The sequence below is a fragment of the Cnephaeus nilssonii genome (genome assembly GCF_951640355.1).
Source record: "Cnephaeus nilssonii genome assembly, chromosome: 6".
Taxonomy (NCBI): domain Eukaryota; kingdom Metazoa; phylum Chordata; class Mammalia; order Chiroptera; family Vespertilionidae; genus Cnephaeus; species Cnephaeus nilssonii.
Window position 1 is genome coordinate 64,527,933 of NC_137077.1, and position 18,732 is coordinate 64,546,664.

At 44.2% G+C, this 18,732-nt stretch overlaps 1 protein-coding gene and 1 pseudogene across 2 annotated transcripts; one reads left to right on the forward strand and one right to left on the reverse strand.

The window, feature by feature from the left end:
• Window positions 1–396: 396 nt before the first annotated feature.
• LOC307101528 (thioredoxin, mitochondrial-like) lies at window positions 397–1,261 on the reverse strand. Its single transcript, XM_079774542.1, is given in 2 exon segments — window positions 397–1,033; window positions 1,035–1,261. Coding segments are annotated over 2 exon segments (504 nt in total). The 5' UTR covers window positions 1,239–1,261; the 3' UTR covers window positions 397–733.
• A 9,732-nt stretch (window positions 1,262–10,993) lies between these two features.
• On the forward strand, window positions 10,994–11,569 carry LOC307100921 (ribonuclease H2 subunit C-like; annotated as a pseudogene). Its single transcript has one exon. The product of its transcript is annotated as a ribonuclease H2 subunit C-like (transcript).
• The last annotated feature ends 7,163 nt before the right edge of the window (window positions 11,570–18,732 follow it).

Genomic DNA, 18,732 nt, shown 5'->3' on the forward strand with positions numbered 1-18,732 from the left:
CTAGAAGCAAGAAGATCAAGAAGGAGGCCAACGCTGATGTGCGATTGTGTACCTAAACACAATGGATACATCTTGATTTATTTAGATTACTGAGGACAATCTTAATCTCCTTATCCACTGATTGATCTAGAGTTCGGGTATGCAACCCACTTTAGGTTAATGGGGTATAAAAGGACTCTACAAGGAGCTTCTGGGAAAGAGTTCTTTTTCTTTTCTTTTTTTAGAAGGATCAGATAAAGTTCTTTATTAAAGACCTACAAAAAATGAGAGAATTCTATATTACTCTCACTTGTTTGGGTTTCTTTTTACAAAACAACAGCAGGAAAGAAAAATGCAGGAGGCAGATGAGCCAGGCACCGGGGTTAGGATCCGAAGGGCCCGGGGAGATGAGGACAAGCTGTTACTGGGGACAGGAACGCGGCGGGCTGGCCCAGGCTCTCCAAGCACCTTGGGAGAGCCGCAACAGCCCTAGAGGGAGCAGACACCGAGAGTGTGGGGGACCGCTGTCCCCAGATCAGCAGCAGCACCATTCCTCTGGCGGCCACCCCGGCAGTCAGCCGGGCTGGAAGCACTGGAGGATCCGTGCTTGGAGGTCTGGTCTCCAAACATGGGCCCTCAGGGCCAGACAGAAGGGAGGAGGCGGGAAGAGCCTGCACACGACTGAGTTCTATCAGGGTCCTCCCAGGACCCCGGCGCCCCAGCGGGCAAGAGCATCAGGGTCCTTTCCTGCTTGTCAGGCAATCAGCTTCTTCATGAAAGCCTCCAGCGGATCCTCATCCTTGATGCCCACAAACTTGTCCACCACGTCCCCATTCTTGATGGCCAGCACGGTGGGCACAGCTGACACCTCATACTCTATGGCGAGGTCTGTGTGGTCGTCAATATCCACCTTGGCCCTCACCACTTTCCCATGCTGCTTGGCCACCACCTTCTCTAACCTTGGCCCCAGGATCTTGCAGGGACCACACCACTGTGCATGAAAATCCACAACCACTGGCGTCTCACTGTTGACAACTCGGTCTTGAAAGTCAGGTCGGTCCATCCTGGATGTTAAAGGTTGTTGAACAGACTCTGGTGGTGTATAATGGCCGGGCTTGGCTGGATGTTACTGTCAGGTCACCAGGACTGTGTGGTGGGGTCTGCAGAGCCCTGGAGATGAGGGGTGCCCACCGACCTTGAGGGGGTTTCCTGGAGATGACGGAGGCCAGGAACCTCCTCAGGAGAAGTCGCTGAGCCATCTCCTTGCAGCGCGAGATGCACAGCCTGGGAGAGAGTTCTTTGGTAAAGAAGAAATGCTTGAGAAGAAAGCTTCTACTGTCCCATTCCTTCATCTCTCTCTCTCTCTCTCTCTCTCTCTCTCTCTCTCTCTTTTAAAAATATATTTTATTGATTTTTTTACAGAGAGGAAGGGAGAGGGATAGAGAGTTAGAAACATTGATGAGAGAGAAACATCGATCAGCTGCCTCCTGCACATCTCCTACTGGGGATGTGCCCGTAACCAAGGTACATGCCCTTGACCGGAATCGAGCCTGGGACCTTTCAGTCCGTAGGCCAATGCTCTATCCACTGAGCCAAACCGGTTAGGGCCCTGCCTCTCTTTATGCATTTTGCACCATGAAGATGTAATGTGTGGAGCTGTAGTGATTATTTTAAGATTATGGGGCAATAAGGATGAAAGCCAACAAGCTGGAAATGGCAGAGCAGAAGAAAAACCCTGGGCTCTTGGTGTCAGAGGAGATCACTGGGAGGACGTGCCTGCCAGACCCTCAAGCTGGACTCAGCACTTGGAGGCTCCTCGCCCTTCCCCTGCCTTGGGAATGTGCGTTCTGCCCACCATTCCGACAGCCAGAGCCTTTTGAAGGACACAGCTGTGAGAGAGGAACGTGTGGGTGGACTGTGACTGAACCCCATGAAAGCTTCTATATAGGCTTGAGAGATTCGGGCATTCTGGTGGATATGGAGATCTACTGGTTTTGCAGCGGCCGGAGACAAGCCTCAAATGCAGGTTCCCTTGCTTGTTAAAACTGCCACCTCCCAGTCTGGAGTGGTCTGCCTCACTCCCCCTTCTCTCCTTGCCCTCCCTGTGAGGGGGCCACTTCGGACTTGACCCAGGTTGTGAACCAACACTTGCTGACGCTGTTCTGTTCCCAAAACTACTCAGGGATGGCCTGTCTCACACTTAACCACGTCAATAACGAGTGACTTGATTAAATCATGATTGATTGGATTTTTGGGTTAATTGCCACTCTGCCTTAGATGGCACCATCACAGTAGAAAGCTTAAAGAGCAAGAGTTCCTAACCAGCTAAGAGACTGTGCTCACGTAGCGTCCTGTTTCTGTGCGCAGGAGACGAGATGCAGACTCTGGCTCATTTTTTTACTTCTCTCACCAGTCTTTACCCTCCCCTTCCACCTGGAGTAGGAAAAGCTGCCTTACTTAGCCTTGTGCTCTTCTTTGTAGCGTCCCTTGCTTTTTCCCCAACAGAATTCATTTCTCCTCATTTAAAGTCCCAGAGTCTTGGCATTTGTAACAGGGCCTCCCTCCCTTCTCCCGGACAACTCCCTGTCGAGGGGACAATTTGCATACTATGCTTTTATTATATATGATTAGGAGGCCATGGGTCTTATTTTCTTTATCTGTGTGCCCCTGGCACAAAGGCTGATAAATAATAGATGCTCAAAAAATGTGTTTTAAGTGGAATTTTGAGAGAGGGGGCTTGAATACAACAAAAGAATATTGGGCCTGTTTTATATGTTTCCCCAGATTTGCCTCACTGGCCTGCAAGCTGCTTGCTAGATGGAGAGTCCTGTGGTGTTTATTTCCCCGGGTGTGAGGACCATCTCAGGCATGGCCTCCATGGCAACACGCAGTGTCAAGCCAGCTCAACCTGACTCACGGGGTTTCTGTTTCCTCCCACCGCTTCTAGGCAGTGCTGTGACTTCCCCAGTGATGCCTGGAGAGGTCTTGGGTTCCAAGTCCAGGCTGCAAGGGAGTTATCACCCCTGTTGGGGGTCTACTTTGACCAAAGTGAAACAGAAGGTGAAAAGGAACCAGCACATTAACTCCTCCCCCTTTCTCCTTGAACCTTGATGGACCCCTCTGTGCATATGGTTCCATAGGCCTGACCAAGTAACTCACTGTGTTTTCTCATGAAGCCGTAGCCAATGCCCTTATGCATCGCTTTGTATTTGCTATTTCTCCATCCCTGACTGACTGCCTTTTCACTCACTCCTTCTTTCCAGTAACATTAGCATATACCCTGGCCTCAACCTCTGTGTTCTAGGCTAAGACGAAGAATTACAGCTATTATTCAAAATCAATTTTCTCATTGTATATTTGTGGATGCCACTTCAGTTTAAATTTTCTTTCAAACATAGGCAGCCAGGGATGCCAAAACAGCACAGGATTTTTAAAAGCTCTTTTTGTTTAAGGGAACCATTATTCACAAGTGGAATTTCTTAAAAACCAATCTGTCCATTTTTTAAACACTATAAAGGAGGTGAAAGGAGGTCTCAGGGGCAGTAAATTAACTCCTAGGATAAGCAAGTATTTAACTGTCCTTGATTTTGAACACTGAGTTGTCAGTTTGCGCTTGATAATGATTCCTTGAAAGTGATATTATTTCTCAAGGCATCAAGTCTGTGTGGACAAGTTTATTGAAAGAGAGTTGGGAGAATCAATGGAAGGTACACAATTATCCTTTGCTTGATGCTTGGTTACCTTAATGCCATCTCATATCAATAAAAGCTACAGCAAGTGATCAGAGGACCTGAGTTATTTCCTTTTGACAGATGTGGAGCACTATATTACTTGGTATGATTATTCTATTAATCACAGACATCTTTTTGATGTACTTAAATTTTTTTATATTGAATACCTGCAGGAGTTATATATAATTAATAGAAATATCCTCAGGGAGAGGGAAATGAAGCTTCAATCTCAGGGGCAGCATAATCATCTGGAATTTATATGGATGTCTCTGCCTGAAGGGACCTGGAGTCATTAGCCAAGATAAATGAAAAACATAATTTACAATAAAGATATTAACCTACATTATCTTGTCCGAGATATAAAAAACAAAGAAGACAGAACATTTTGGCATATTGCTGAACTGCCCAGAACAGAAGCACATGGACACACTGAAAGGGGGAAAAAAGAATAAATATTGTGTCTGCTCTGAGAAGGGCCAACAGGGGAGCTGTACAAGTTGAAAGGAACCCATCAAGAAAAAAAATCAAATATAATAAATTTGACAAAAATTATTATTATTATTATTATTATTATTATTATTATTATTATTTTGGTTAATCCTCACCCAAGAATATTTTTCCATTGATTTTTAGAGAGAGTGGAAGGGTGGGGGAGATACAGAGAGAGAGAAACATTGATGTGAGAGAAACACGTCGATGGTTGCTTCCCGCATGTGCCCCAACCAGAGCCTGGGATTGAGCCTGCAATCAAGGTTCATGCCCTTGACCAGAATCGAACCCGGAATCCTTTAGTCTGAGAAGGCTCTATCCACTGAGCTAGAGCAAAGATTACATTCTTGATAAATTTAATTTCATACTTTCTTGAGAATAGAAAAATCATCAGAACTCTCCTACACGAGATTGGAAAATAATAGCATTCATACTGAAATACATACATGCTAAACACAGCCAACTCTCAACCATCTTAATGGATGAGTGCTTCCCAAATCCATCAGCAAATGTTTGTTAAATTTGAATCATGGGGATTTTGCCTAGAGACCACGGCCTAGGTTCCCGCAACTACGTTCCCTGACCAAACTGGAAATTGCCAGCATCAACTAGGACCTGCTTTATAACTGAAGTTGTGTCATAGTAACAGTGATAATTATTATGATAGGAAATAAGTAGAGAGTGTTACAATGTTATAGCAATAGAAAATAATGAAAGAGTGTTCTAGGAAATGTAGAAAAATACTTGTGTGAAACTTAATATGAGGTTTTAGAAAGGAGCGAGACAGGAATGCACCCCCTAGATAAAGATTTGCTGTGGAAAGCACATGAGCAGGAGTGCACGCCATAGATAAGGACTGGTCAGAGAGACATGAAGTACGAACATGACTCACCCTGGAAAGTCCAGAACTGGTTTTGGTTTAAAGTGTAATTTGGAAGAATATTTTGTACCCTGATTGATTAACACTTGCCCTGACTGATAATGCACCTGTACCATGGACGTAATTGATCAATTAACACCTTGAATCCCTGTACCTGATTGATAAGTACCTGGATGGCCGTGAGGTAAACAATCCGGCTATAATAACGGGTCCCAAACCTCAGACATCAATCGACTTGATCCACGCTCCTGCTCTGCTCCACGCCAGACGGCAGGAGACGCCTGAATCCTCAGATCGAACTACGATACAACTTCGCGAGATCTCAGACAGTAAAGCCTCGAAACCCGTTCCTGACTGGACCTTGCCAGCTGCCAGACAACGTCGTAGCTGCCTCCAGAGGAAGCCACACTTTGGGATCCCGTTAAGCCTGTATCCATGGCACCAGGAATTCATGTGAGTAATAAAGTGCTGTGTGATTTGCAACTGCATATATTTGTGTGGTGTAATTCCTCTGGCGGTCTTGATTATATTAATACTAGAGGCCCGGTGGATAAAATTCATACAGGGGGGTGGGGAGGGCCCCTCAGCCCGGCCTGCACCCTCTCCAATCCGGGACCCCTCGGGGGATGTCCGACTGCTGGTTTAGGGATTGGGCCTAAATTGGCAGTTGGGATCAGGCCTAAACCAGCAGTCGGACATCCCTCTCGCAATCCAGGACCGCTGGTTCCTAACTGCTCACCTGCCTGCTGGCCTGATCACCCTAACTGCTCTCCCCTGCCAGCTCCCCCTAACTTTTCTCCCCTGCCAGCCTGATTGCCCTAACTGCTCTCCTCTGCCAGCCTGATACCCCTAACTGCTCTCCCCTGCTGGCCTGATCACCCCTTACTGCCTCTGCCTCCACCCCGCCACCATGGCTTTGTCCAGAAGGACATCCGGAAGGTCGTCCGGAAGATGTCCAGTCTAATTAGCATGTTACCCTCTTATTAGTATAGATAAGGTCAGATGATAATGCCTACCATCGTTCCTGCTTGTTTAGAGTAGTCTCTGCGCTAGAACTACTTAATATCCGAACACCTGCACGGTTAAGTTCATCTCAAGGGACGCCTTGGATAACACCCCATATACTCTACTCGGACAAGTTGCCTAATCACCAAGACCCTCTGGAGAAGAGAAGATATAGGGAAGGAATGGTAAGGGAGATAGGATGATCTATGGAAGGAGAATTTAAAGAAGACAGTGATCCAAATGTTGTCCCAAGAACAAGAGGAATAAGGAAAAGCCTTTGGATTTACTTAGAAGTAGTCACTGGTGTTGTTCTTCAAAAGAGAAGTTTCAGACACTCTATCTTCTGGCCATAATGGAATAATTGGAACTGGGGTTAGCCCTGAACAACTAGAAAAGTAGACAAAATATATGAAACAACTATTTCACGTTCAGACCACAGGTAGTGTGGGACTGTGATCTCTGAGTGAAGGGGGCCCTAAGATCACCCTGGCTTCTGCCTGCAGACACCGGCCTGGCCATGAAGCAGGGAGGGGAGCCCATGTGAAACACGGTGGTCTTCCTGAGTTGAGGAGATGAAGATGGGAGTTCAGAGAGCTGAAGCTGCTGGCAGTTGCAGGGCAGAGTTGCAGAGAGGAGGAAGGCACCTAGAAAAAGAGCTCCAGGAATCTGCATGGGCTCATTTTGAATTTTGGGAGCTGTAACTGAACAGTTCCTGGTCTTAGCCCATCAGAAGATAAGCCTGGAAGCAAGGTCTCAACAGGCTGAGAATAATGCTTCTTAGAGTGGCAGTTTGCAGCTTCTTTTACGAATTTTGAATTCAAGAGGGAACTAAGAAAGATTACATGGCGGAGGGAGATAGCAAGGCAGGGATTGGATTACAGAATAATTAAGATGGTGTGCTCTCTGGAGGGTGGCTTCTGAGGGGTTGAAAGAGGCATTTCAAAGGTGTGTTAACCTAGATGCACAGAAACAATGCACAGGGCTTGCTTAAGGCAAAGAGAAACCTTTTACTGATGTGCCTGGGGCATGACTACTCAACATGACCTGCCCAGTTAGGAATTTATAATCAGATCACCCTGTGAGTTAACGTTCTGTAGAACCCTTTTTCACTCACATCCTAAAATGGCCATGCTTTAGTAGTGTTACTAAACTATCCCTAGAATAAAGGTTACTTTATATCTGCCCTAAAAAGGCTTCATACAAGCCCCAAAGGATCAAGTATCTTTACTGCCTGCCACAAAACATGAGAATCTTTAAAGGAAGACAGCAAAATCTAGACAACTCAATAATGTAAAACGCACAGTATCTAGCATCTAATAAAAACAAAACCAGCCCTAGCCAGTTTGGCTCAGTGGCCAGAACATAAGCCTGCGGACTGAAGGGTCCTGGGTTCGATTCTGGGAAAGGGCATGCCCCTCGGTTGCAGGCTCCTCCCTGGCCCAGGCCCTGGTCAGGGCTTGTGCAGAAGGCATCCATTCAATGTGTTTCTCTCACATCAATATTTCTCTCTGTCTTTCCCTCTCTCTTCCACACTCTCTAAAAATCAATGGGAAAATATTCTCAGGTGAGGATTGAAAACACACACACACACACACACACACACACACACACACTCTAAAATATTCCAAAAACATGACCTGTAGCAAAAAAAAAAAAAAAAAAAAAAAAATTCCCTCGAAGGAAACAGACTCAGAAATGATAGAGATGGATAGAATTAGCAGACAAGGATGTTAAAGCAGCGACAATAACAGTTTGACTAATGAAATGAAAACATGAACAAAGTGAGACAATAAATGGAAGCTATTTAAAAAAAAATAAAATTTCAGCCAAGTGGTGGAGAGGACAGCAGACTGTAAAAGGAGAAGGAATGATGAGGAAAAAAATGAAGGTTAGTGGGCAAAGACCATTTTTTCAAGAAGTATGGCCGCACAGACAGAAAGGGGCAGCAAGACCTATCAAAGGCTTGGGTTGTTATTCTTTCCTAGAAATAAAAGGAAAGCTAAAAATGAAAGCGAGAGAGAAGGAAGCAGTTGAGAAAGAAAGATTTAATTTTTACGAAGAAGAAATTTTATGAGATTAATGGTTCTAGGAAGCTTTAGGAGAGAAAACTTTTACCTCTAATGAGAGGAGGAGTGGTTTTTTTTTTCCTTACATAATGGAAAGAAAATGAATTGAAAATAGAAACAGAAAGTTCAAGGAAATTAAGGCCAAGGAAACTAATGGAGTTTCAGTAAACAGGAGGCAAAATCATTCACTGTGGGGGCCACTATAGGAGATGAATAAAAAGGATTAGCTCACTTTCCCCAAACACGGGGAATTGATTACATTCCAGAATTAGAAGATCATCAAATGCAAAGGAGGAGGGATTTGAGTTTAAATGTTACATGGAAATGATTTTTCTTTTCATTTTAGTATGCTAAATCAGGGAAAACATTCAGGGAGAATAGTGATGTCCAGGGGTTAGAATTGTGAAGGTGATCTCACATAATATTTCTCTCTGTCTTTCCCTAGACCAGTGGTGGGCAAACTAAACTCATTAGTCAACAGAGCCAAATATCAACAGTACAATGACTGAAATTTCTTTTGAGAGCCAAATTTTTAAAACTTAAACTATATAGGTAGGTACATTGTTATTAACTTAATTAGGGTACTCCTAAGCTGGCCTTTGCTAAAAACTCAAGGGGCCAAAGAGCCACATGTGGCTCGCGAGCCACAGTTTGCCGACCACTGCAACTGTACTGCAGGTTGAGGTGAAAGTCAGGCCGAGGCAGACGACAGAATGTTGTGTCTGGTCTCCGACATGACCATCATTGTGGGTTAGTCATCTCATCTCTAGTCTGTTTCTGCATCTGCAAAATGGGCAGAATGCCAGTTACACCTACTCTGGATGAATTGGCACAAATCGAATGAGAATACACATGAAAACACTTTGCATGCTGCTAAAAGCTATCAAATGTGTTTTAGACCTTTTGGGGGTGTTTATCCAGCTTACAGTGACTCATCTTCCTGAGAGATGCCTTCCTTGTCCACGGATGACTCCACTCCCCCAGTTGTATTTACTATTCAGTATCACTGTACTCACCTACCCACAATTGATTGGACCAGGGTTGAACACCTGATTCTGAATGGGCCAATCAGATTCTCTCTCCTGATTATTTATAATTCAAGCAAGGTTACCCAATTTGACTTGGTCAGTTGAACATAAATGTAAACTCTGGATAAGTGGGTTGGTCACCTTCTGCCTGCTGAGGGCATGGAAATGCAGAGGAAGCCAGGCAGGGGGAGACTGAGAGGAGAGGGAGAGGGAGAGGACAGAAACTTCTGATAGCTGCGCAGTTCCAGGTTCTTCCTCCTGAGGACTGACTGCTTATTGCCTCGGGGTTCTGTGACACACTCCCATGTCCAATTAATAAAATATTTTTTCCATAATATGGCTCAAAGGTTGTTCTGTAATTTTTAACTAAAGAGTCTTAATTAAATAAAGCAATATAGTGGGTTGAATAGTGTTCCCCATTGCCCCAAATCATGTCTGCCCAGAACCTTAGAATGTGACCCTATTTGGGAATAGGATCTGCAGATGTAATTAGTTAAAATGAGGTTATACTGGATTAGAGTGGGCTTAACCCAATGCCTGGTGCTTTTTAAAAAGAATAGAAGACACAAGAAATACACACAGAGAAGAAGGCCATATGAAGACAAGGGCGGGCAGAAAGTGGAGTTTTGCTGCCACAGGGCAAGGACGGCCTGGGGCCCCCATAAGTTTGAAGAGGCCAGGAAAGATGATTCCCTAGGGCCTTCAGAGGGAGCTTGGCTCTGCTCACACCTTGATTTTGGACTTCTAGCCTCTAGAACAATGAGAGGATAAATTTATGTTGTTTTAAGCCCAGTTTGTGGAACTTCATTACCTAGAAGTTCTATATCCAAATACCATCCAAAAAATAAAAATAAAAATCCTATATCCTAAAAGTTCTATATCCAAATACAATCACATTGGGGGTTAGGGCTTCAACATACTAATTTGGGAGAAGAGGCACACAATTTAGTCCATAAGGTTTGGCAAACCGTAAAGGACCTGACTAATAAAGGCAAGGGCGTGTATGGATATGATGACCACAGAGACTTAATATACATTTTGGGGAGTGTGACAAAGCGAATAAAACCTGTCCTAAACGTTGCCATCACCTCCTGTACGCCCTGGTTGTGTCACAACAAACCTCTGGTCCTCTAAGGTCTCCCTTCCAGAATGTCTGCCAGGGAGCTTGTCTCATGAGACTGGCTCAGCCCTGCTAGAAGGAGAAAGGCATTCTGAGCGTGTGTGCACAGGGTCAGAATTATTTTTTTCTCCTTAACATCTTAGGTCTTATTAGAATCTTCATCAGACAAACACCTGTCTCATTCCTGATTCCAATGTAGGGGTCAGAATGAAAGAAAATCTTGGATTATTTATGTCACCTTTCCAAGACACAAATTGTTTCTAACTAACTATATCTATATCATCTATATCTATATCTATATCTATATCTATATATCACATTTATGCATATATTCATTCATACTTCCTATGTGCCAGACATTGTGATAAGTGATATCCTATCTAATAATAGAGTAACATGTAAATTACCACCACTCCACTACGCGGGAGGCTGGGGGGCGGGACTCGGGGTGGCCTATCCGGCCATTGAGAGGCACGGATCCGCTGCCACTGAGGGGGGCTACCCTGCTGTTGAGAGGCACAGGGGGCGGGACTCCCGCCCCCTGTGCCTCTCAACGGCCAGATCCGGGGTGCTGAGGGGGTCCCGCCCCCTGCGCCTCTCAACAGCAGGGTAGCCCCCCTCAGCGGCCACGGACCATCAAAAGTGGGGGAGCGAGCTCTGGCCTCAGTCAGCGAGCCACCGAAACCCGGCAGAGGATGGAGAGCAGCGACGAGGAAGACATGGAGAAGCACCGCATCCACCTACGCCCCGTCACTCTGAGCACACGCTGTACCTCCTGTCCTGTGAAGTCCGGGTTAACCGGCCCGCCCCTGTGGGGCGCTTTTTCACCCCGGCCATCCGTCAGGGTCCCGATGGACTCCAAGTGTCGTTTTGGGGCCGCAGTCTGAGGGGCGAGGAGGTGGAGGTGCCGCCTGGCCTGCTGGGATACGTGATGGTGACAGAAGAGCAGTCGGTGGGGAAGCAGGACTTTTCAGCGGGATCCGACAAGGACGAGCAGGAGCTGGTGGAACCCCCGAAGGCGCTGGAGCGGGACTTCGACCGCTTTATTCGTGCCTCTGCCAGTTTCAGCCGCTTCACCCTGTGGGGCCTGGAGAGCATCCCTGGCCCGGATGCCAAAGTGCGTGCGGCCCTGACCTGGCCCAGCCTCGCCGAAGCGATCCATAAACAGGTGCCGCAGGACTGAGAACCAGCGCTTGAAACTGGAAGCCACCGATCCCTTCACCAGCTCTCCACTTTGGATCCACTGAGTCCACCACCCCAATAAATGAGCTCTTTCACAGCAAAAACAAAAACAAAAACAAACAAACAAACAAACAAAAAGTGGGGGAGCTGGGTGCCTGTCTGCTCCGGCACCAGGCTCCACCGTGAAAAGCGAAAGTGTGTAGGGGACCCTACACGTGCATGATTCAATCATGCACTGGGCCTCTAGTATGTATATATATATATATATATATATATATATAAATTCTTTTTCTCCTTATGTCAGTCTCATGAGATAGGTAGTATTATTATACGCATTTAACAGTCAAGAAAATTAAGGCACAGAGAGGCTGAATAACTTGCCCAAGTTCATACAGTTAATAAGTGCTGATGTTGGAACTCAACCCATACAGTCTGGCTTCAGAGTTCATGCCCTTAACTACTAGTTTGTTATAAATAAACAACTACAAAATATAAACAAATGACAGTGGAAATGTGAAAAGTACTATAATAGAAATTATGTAAAAGGAGACATGGAATCAGAAAATGATCATGTTATATTCTTTTGGATGAAGCACCTCTCAGCCGACTACTCTCTATAGCTGTTGATGCTCATGTAGTGCTCTCAGTCCCAGAAGAAAATACAACTTGCCTTGGCATAAGACTGTGTTAGTGTCTGGCTCATGTGTTGACTTGACCTGGGTTTGGACAGTGGGCAAGCCGCTTGGTAGCCGTGGAGAGAAGCAGTCTTTCTTGTCACATTCTGCGCATCCTAAGCAACCAGCTGCTTGCTCTGAGGCTTTGTCCCCAGGGCAGAAAGGGAAGAAGATTATGCTCCTTCCCATCGCTCTTACTAATCAAGTGCCCCTGTGTGCTCCAACAAGAGCTTCTTCTTAGTCGGATGAATGGGTGTGTAGAGAGGCAAGAGGCCAGGACTTATGGGCTCAAGAATGTGCAAGATTTATTAGAGCTGCTGGTTAGAACACTGCTGTTTTCCTAAACTGGACCAAAATGCTCTCACACCAAACTTTCAGCAATAAAATAAACAGCCTCAGGTGTCTACCGACCTAAGAGGACCTGCTTGTAGTTGATATAATTGCCAAACCACTCGTTGGGAACTTGACACATGAATCCTTTAGCTTTCAATCCAGGATGAGAATTTGCACCCCAAAACAAGACTAATGCTTCTTAAAGGGAAATACATTTCATTCATTCATTGAACAAATATTTACTGAGTACTTACTATGTGATAGGCATTGTTCTTGGAGATTGAAATACATCAATAAGCATAACAAAGGTTCATGCCCGAAAAGGATTTATACTCTAGTGTGGGGAGATAGATGATTAAAATAGACATAATAAATAAGTAAGTTATATAGTGTGCTAGGAAGTTCTAAGTGTTATGGAAAAAGAAAGAAGTAGAGCAGAATTTGAGGAATTTAAAGCATTGAAGGCTGGTTGCAATTTATTTGTTTATTTATTTATTTATTTTAAATATCTTTTTATTAATTTCAGAGAGGAAGGGAGAGGGAGAGAGAGATAAAAAGCATCAATGATTAGCCCTAGCCAGTTTAGCTCAGTGGATATAATGGCCTGTGGACCAAAGGGTCCCGGGTTCAATTCTGGTCAAGTGCACGTACCTTGGTTGCAGGCTCCTTCCCAGCCTGGGCCCTGGTCAGGGCTTGTGCAGGAGGCAACCAATCAATGTGTTTCTCTCACATTGGTGTTTCTCTCTGTCTTCCCCTCTCTCTTCCACTCTCCCTAAAAAATCAATGGAAAAATATCCTCGGGTGAAGATTAACAACAAAACATCAATGATTAGAGAGAATCATTGATCAGCTGCCTCCTGCATGCCCCACACTGGGGACCAGGCATGTGCCCTGACCGAGAATCGAACTGTGACCTCCTGGTTCAAAGGTTGACGTTCAACCACTGAAACATGCCTGCCAGGCAAGGCTGGTTGCAATGTAAATAGACTAGTTGGGTAGGCCTTATTGAGAAGGTGACATTTGAGCAAAGACTTGAAGGAGTTGAGAGGCTCAGCCAAAAAGACATATGGGGAAAGAGCTTACCAGGCAGGAGTGTGTCTGGTGTGTTTGAAGAATAGCTGGAAGCCAGGGTAGCTAGAGCAGTGAGAGGGGAAGGGTGGATTGTGGAAGACAGGAAGAGATAATAAGGACCCAATGGTGTGCAGGCTGGTAGGTCACTATAGGAACTTCTATTTTTGTTTTTATTTTTATTTTTTAAATAAATTTTTATTGTTGAAAGTATTACATACATATGTCCCTCTTTTTCCCCCATTGACCCCTTCCAGCCTGCCCCTGTCCCCTGCCCTAGGCCTTTGGACTTTTATTTTTACGCTGTAGGACTTTTACTCAGAATGAGCAGGTACTCTACTAGAGAGTTTTGAGCAGAGGAGTGACATATTCTCTCTTATATTAGAACCAAATCACTCACAGCCTGTTGACTGTATGAGAGCAAGAGTGGAAACAGGGAAGCCTTAGCCAGTTTGGCTCAGTGAATAGAGCGTCGGCCTGCAGCCTGAAGGGTCCCAGGTTCGATTCCGATCAAGGGCACATGCCTGGGTTGCAGGCTCGATCCCCAGTGGGGGGCGTGCAGGAGGCGGCCGATCAATGTTTCTCTCTTATCATTGATGTTTCTATCTCCCTCTTCCTCTTCCTTCCTCTCTATATAAATCAATAAAAATATTTTTTAAAAAAAGAGTGGAAACAGGGAAACCAGATAGAATGCAATCACAATGATCAAGAAAGAGACAATGCTGGCTTAGACCGGATTGTGATAGTGGGGGTGGTGAAAAGTAGTCGGTCAGTTTTGGGATAGAATTTGAGGGTAGAGTCAGTTGGAGTTGCTATACAATAGATGTGGTTTATAAAGGGGGGAAAAAGACAAGTTAGATCACTACAAACCATCAAGAGAGAGAAATCTGTAAGTGGGGCAGGTTGTTGGGTATAGGAGTCTGGAGGTCAGGGATGAAGTTTGGGCTGGAGATGTAAATGTGGTGGTTTTTGGAATTCAGATGTTATTGAAAGCCAAAGTCTGGATGAAATCACCAGGAAAGTGAGTGTGGATAGAGAGGAGGTCCAAGGATTGGGCCTTTCAGCATTCCAACATCAAGGGGTTGGGAGAAAAAAAGAGGATTCAGCAGAGGAGAGCAAGATGGAGTGATCAGAGGCAGGAGGAAAACCTAAATGTCAAATTCTGGAAACAAAATGAAGAAAGTGTGTCAAGGAGGAGGGCAGTATCAGCTATGTCAAATGCCATGAACTCAAGTAAGATGGGGACTGAGAATTGATCATTGGATTTAACAACATGAAGATCATTGGTGATTTTGCTAAGAAATGCTTTGTTGGGATGGTGGGGGAAATTCAGACTGGAATAGATTTAGATATGAATGGGTGAATTTTATTTACTATGTATACATTATATTTCAATAAAGTTGATTGAAGAGCACAAAAAGAGGGAACGTGTGAAATAGGAAAACCAAAACTTAGAAATAACACAAGGCCTTCCGCGCTCACGGCTCATGTTCCCGTGTTCTGTGCCAGTGGGGTCATGAAAAACAAGAAAAGAAGAAGGAAATAGCACAAATGTCCATCAACATTAAAATGGATAAATAAATCATGGCATATTTATTCAGTGTAATACTATAGACTAAGCAGGGGCCAGCAAACTACAGTGTAAGAGTCCAATTCAGCACAGACCCTATTTTTATCCAGTTTCACTAGGACATGGCCACAGCCATGTGTTTAAGTATTGTGTGTGGCTGCTTTCGTGGGCTACAGCAGCAGAGTTGAGTAGTTGTGCTAAACTCTTCTGGTCCACAAAGCCTAAAGTATTTACTATCCGACACTCTACAGAAAAAGTCGCCAACCCCTGCACTGGAGTCATCAGGATGAGTAGACTATTGGTATTCGCAACAATATGGGCAAATTTCACAAACACAATGTTGAGGGAAAGAAGCCAGATGCAGAGTGTGCACTGTATGATTCCACTTGTATGAAGTTCAAAAACAGGAAAACTAATCTTGGTGCTAGAAGTTACAATAATGGTTACCTTGGTGTTAGTGACTGGGAGGGGTCAGGCGATGAGCTTCTAGGGTGCTGATGATATTCTAATTCTTTTTTTTTCTAGTTAACATCCATCACCATAGTTATAAAACATTTTTTTCCTGTGATGAGGACTTTTAAGATCTATTCTTTTAGAACTTTCGAATATGCAATACAATGATATTCTAATCCTTGATCTGGGTGCTCCTTAGCAGGATTGTTCGCTTGGTCAACATTAACTGAGAGCTGAGGATTTTGTGCACACTTCTAAATGTCTAAAATAACGTTTACTAAAAGTTAAAAATGGTAAGAGAGGAACTGGAGACAGAGGTTGTAACAACTCTTTCATAAAGTTTTGTTACAAAGGAGAGGAAAGAAATGAAGGGTAGTTCACAGCTGAAGGAGGATTAAAGAAAGTGTTTTTTTAAGCTGGGAGAAATAATAATAGTATATTTGTACATTGATGGAAGGAGAATATGGAAGATTTCAGAAAGAGGAGAATGCTAACGTGATGTGAGAGGGGATGCAATCTGGCGTACACTTACAGGGACTGGCTTTGGATAAGAGCACAGGGAGTTAGTCTATACTAATAACAGAGTTTGGATAACCGAAGGCACCAAAACCTGGTGCCTATCTTTGTATGTAGTGAAAAAATAATTCTTGGTTACCAAAGAATTCCTTTATGATCTTCCCTAAGCAGTTCGCTGTCGGGTACTTGGTGAATAATAATCTCACTGATAGTCAATATGTCACCGGTGCTTTCACACAGCTCTCATTCAACACTCATCTTCTAATAAACATAGCATATTTTCTGTCTTTCCGATGAGATGGTACCGTGCAACTCAGAGCAGCTAGTGATAGCCTAAGGTCCCCATGACCTAGCCACGATTGTCACCAAGGTCTCTGTATTCATTTGCTAGAGCCGCCGTAATGAAGCACTGAGTGGCTTAACAACAGAAATTTGTTGTCCTAACACTTCTGGAAGCTAGAAGAGTGAGATCAAGATGTTGGCAGGGTTGGTTCCTTCGGAAGCTGGGAGACAGAATCTGCTCCGTGTTTCTTTCCTAGTGTCTGGTGGTTCTCTTAATCTTTGCTGTTTCTTAATTTGTAGATGCCTCACCCTGATCCTCTGCCTTCACATTCACATGGTGTTCTCCCTGTGTGTGTATTTATTTGTTTCCAAATGTTCCCTTTATATAAAGACACCAGTTAAATTGGATTAGAGGTTCACCCTATTCCAGTCTAACCTCATCATAATTTAGCTAATCACATCTAGAATACCTCTATTTCTAAACAAGGCCACATTCTGAAGTACTGAGAATTAGAGTTCAACATATGCGTTTGGGGTAAGGGGACACAGTTCAATCCATGGAAATCTTCTGATGCCACATTTAGTGTCAGCCTTAATGGCAGTAGATCAGGTAATTGTATACCAGATAGGATTGAGGATCAATGGGATTGAAAAGGTCTTTCTTGTGCATCTCTCTGATGCCTGCCAGTCCTGGGAACCTGTTGTCTTTGATGTGATTCTCGTGAGACTGTTTTAGAAGCAGAACCTTGAAGAATAAGAGGAGAAACAGAACTTGAAGAATAAGAGGTACATTCTGGGTAGGTGAACAATGAAGGAATTTGCAAGGGGAGGAGTTACTCTAAGGTGGCATTTCACAGTTTGGTCCAGGATCATTTGTAGTGAATACATTTGTCTTATTTTTATTTATTTTATTTTTATTTGTGAGAGAGAGAGAGAGGAAGGGAGGGAGAGAGAAACATCGATTTGTTGTTGTTGTTGTTCCACTTATTTATATATTCATTGGTTGATTTTTTGTATGTGCGCTGACTAGGAATTGAACCCACAACCTTGTAGTATCAGGACAATGCTCTAACCAACTGAGCTACCTGGCTAGGGCCATGTTTGTCTTTTACAAAGCAGCTTCTCAGGCCTCACCCCTGAGACTCTGATTAAGGAGGCCTGGAGCCAGGAAATCTGCATGGTAGTGTGCTTTAAGGTGACTCGGATGCCACACTTTGACAAAGATTTCCCTGAAGAGCCAGTGATTGGTGGTTTAGGGAAACTGAAGCAACAAGACGCTGGGTTGGAGCCGGACTGGGCCTTGTCATCCAGAGAGAGTGGACAGAACCCTAGAACCTCTGAGGTCCACGCTGCAAGGGCTAGAAGAGACCATCCAGACCACCTCCTCATTTAATGCCTTTGGGAGCCCAGAGATGGTGACACCAGGGCGCTGTGAGCACTTAAGAACAGAAAGAGAAGCAAAAACAGGACTTCAATATAATAACAGGATTACCATGGATAAAAAGAAAAGAGAGAAGAGAAATGTGAGGAGCTGGCCCGTAAGCCAGTGTCTAGACTACATAATGTCTCCTTTTCTTTATCAGATCACGGAAATTGTCAAGCTGCAGAGTGGGCCACTTCCATGCTTCCGAGGTAGGCCTGGGTTCCGGAAACAGGCATTTGTCCATGGGATAAAGAATAGGCCTGTTTTTGGTGGTTATTTGTGGAAGTTCACTGCTTCTCGTGGCACTGCATTATCCTTAGCATAAAAGATAAAATAAGAGCCCAAGAAAAACACTTGGAGTGAGTGACTAAATTGATGACCTTCAATTAACACTGATTAGACTTTAATAATTAGCCTTCCTGACAAAATTCTGAGTATAATAATCTATAGCTGCACAATTTCTTCTTTATTGTGCTTGCACCTTGTTGACCTCATTTCGTGTTCATAATAAACCCCGTAATAGGTATTATTCTCACTGGACAGACCTTTAAAGATGAAAATCTGATCATGCCCTTCAGCTGCTTATCAACCTTCAATGCTTCCTCACTGTCCAGCCTTTGGCTCATTCATCCTCTCTTGGGGAAGTATGTTCCAAGTTAATAGCCTAAAAGAAGAGAGAGCAATCTGTAGAAGGCTGTATGTAACAGCTTTATTTAAAAAACTGGAAACAACCCCAAACCCAGCAATAAACAGCAGGGCTAAGCAGAGCCTGCTCTGTCAATACACTGAATACTCTGTACCTACTTTTTTAAAAAAATTATTTATTTGTTAATTTTTAGAGAGAGGAAGGGAGAGAGATAGAGGGACATCAATATGTTGTTCCACTTACCTGTGCCTTCATTGGTTGATTCTTGTATGTGCCCTGACCGGGTA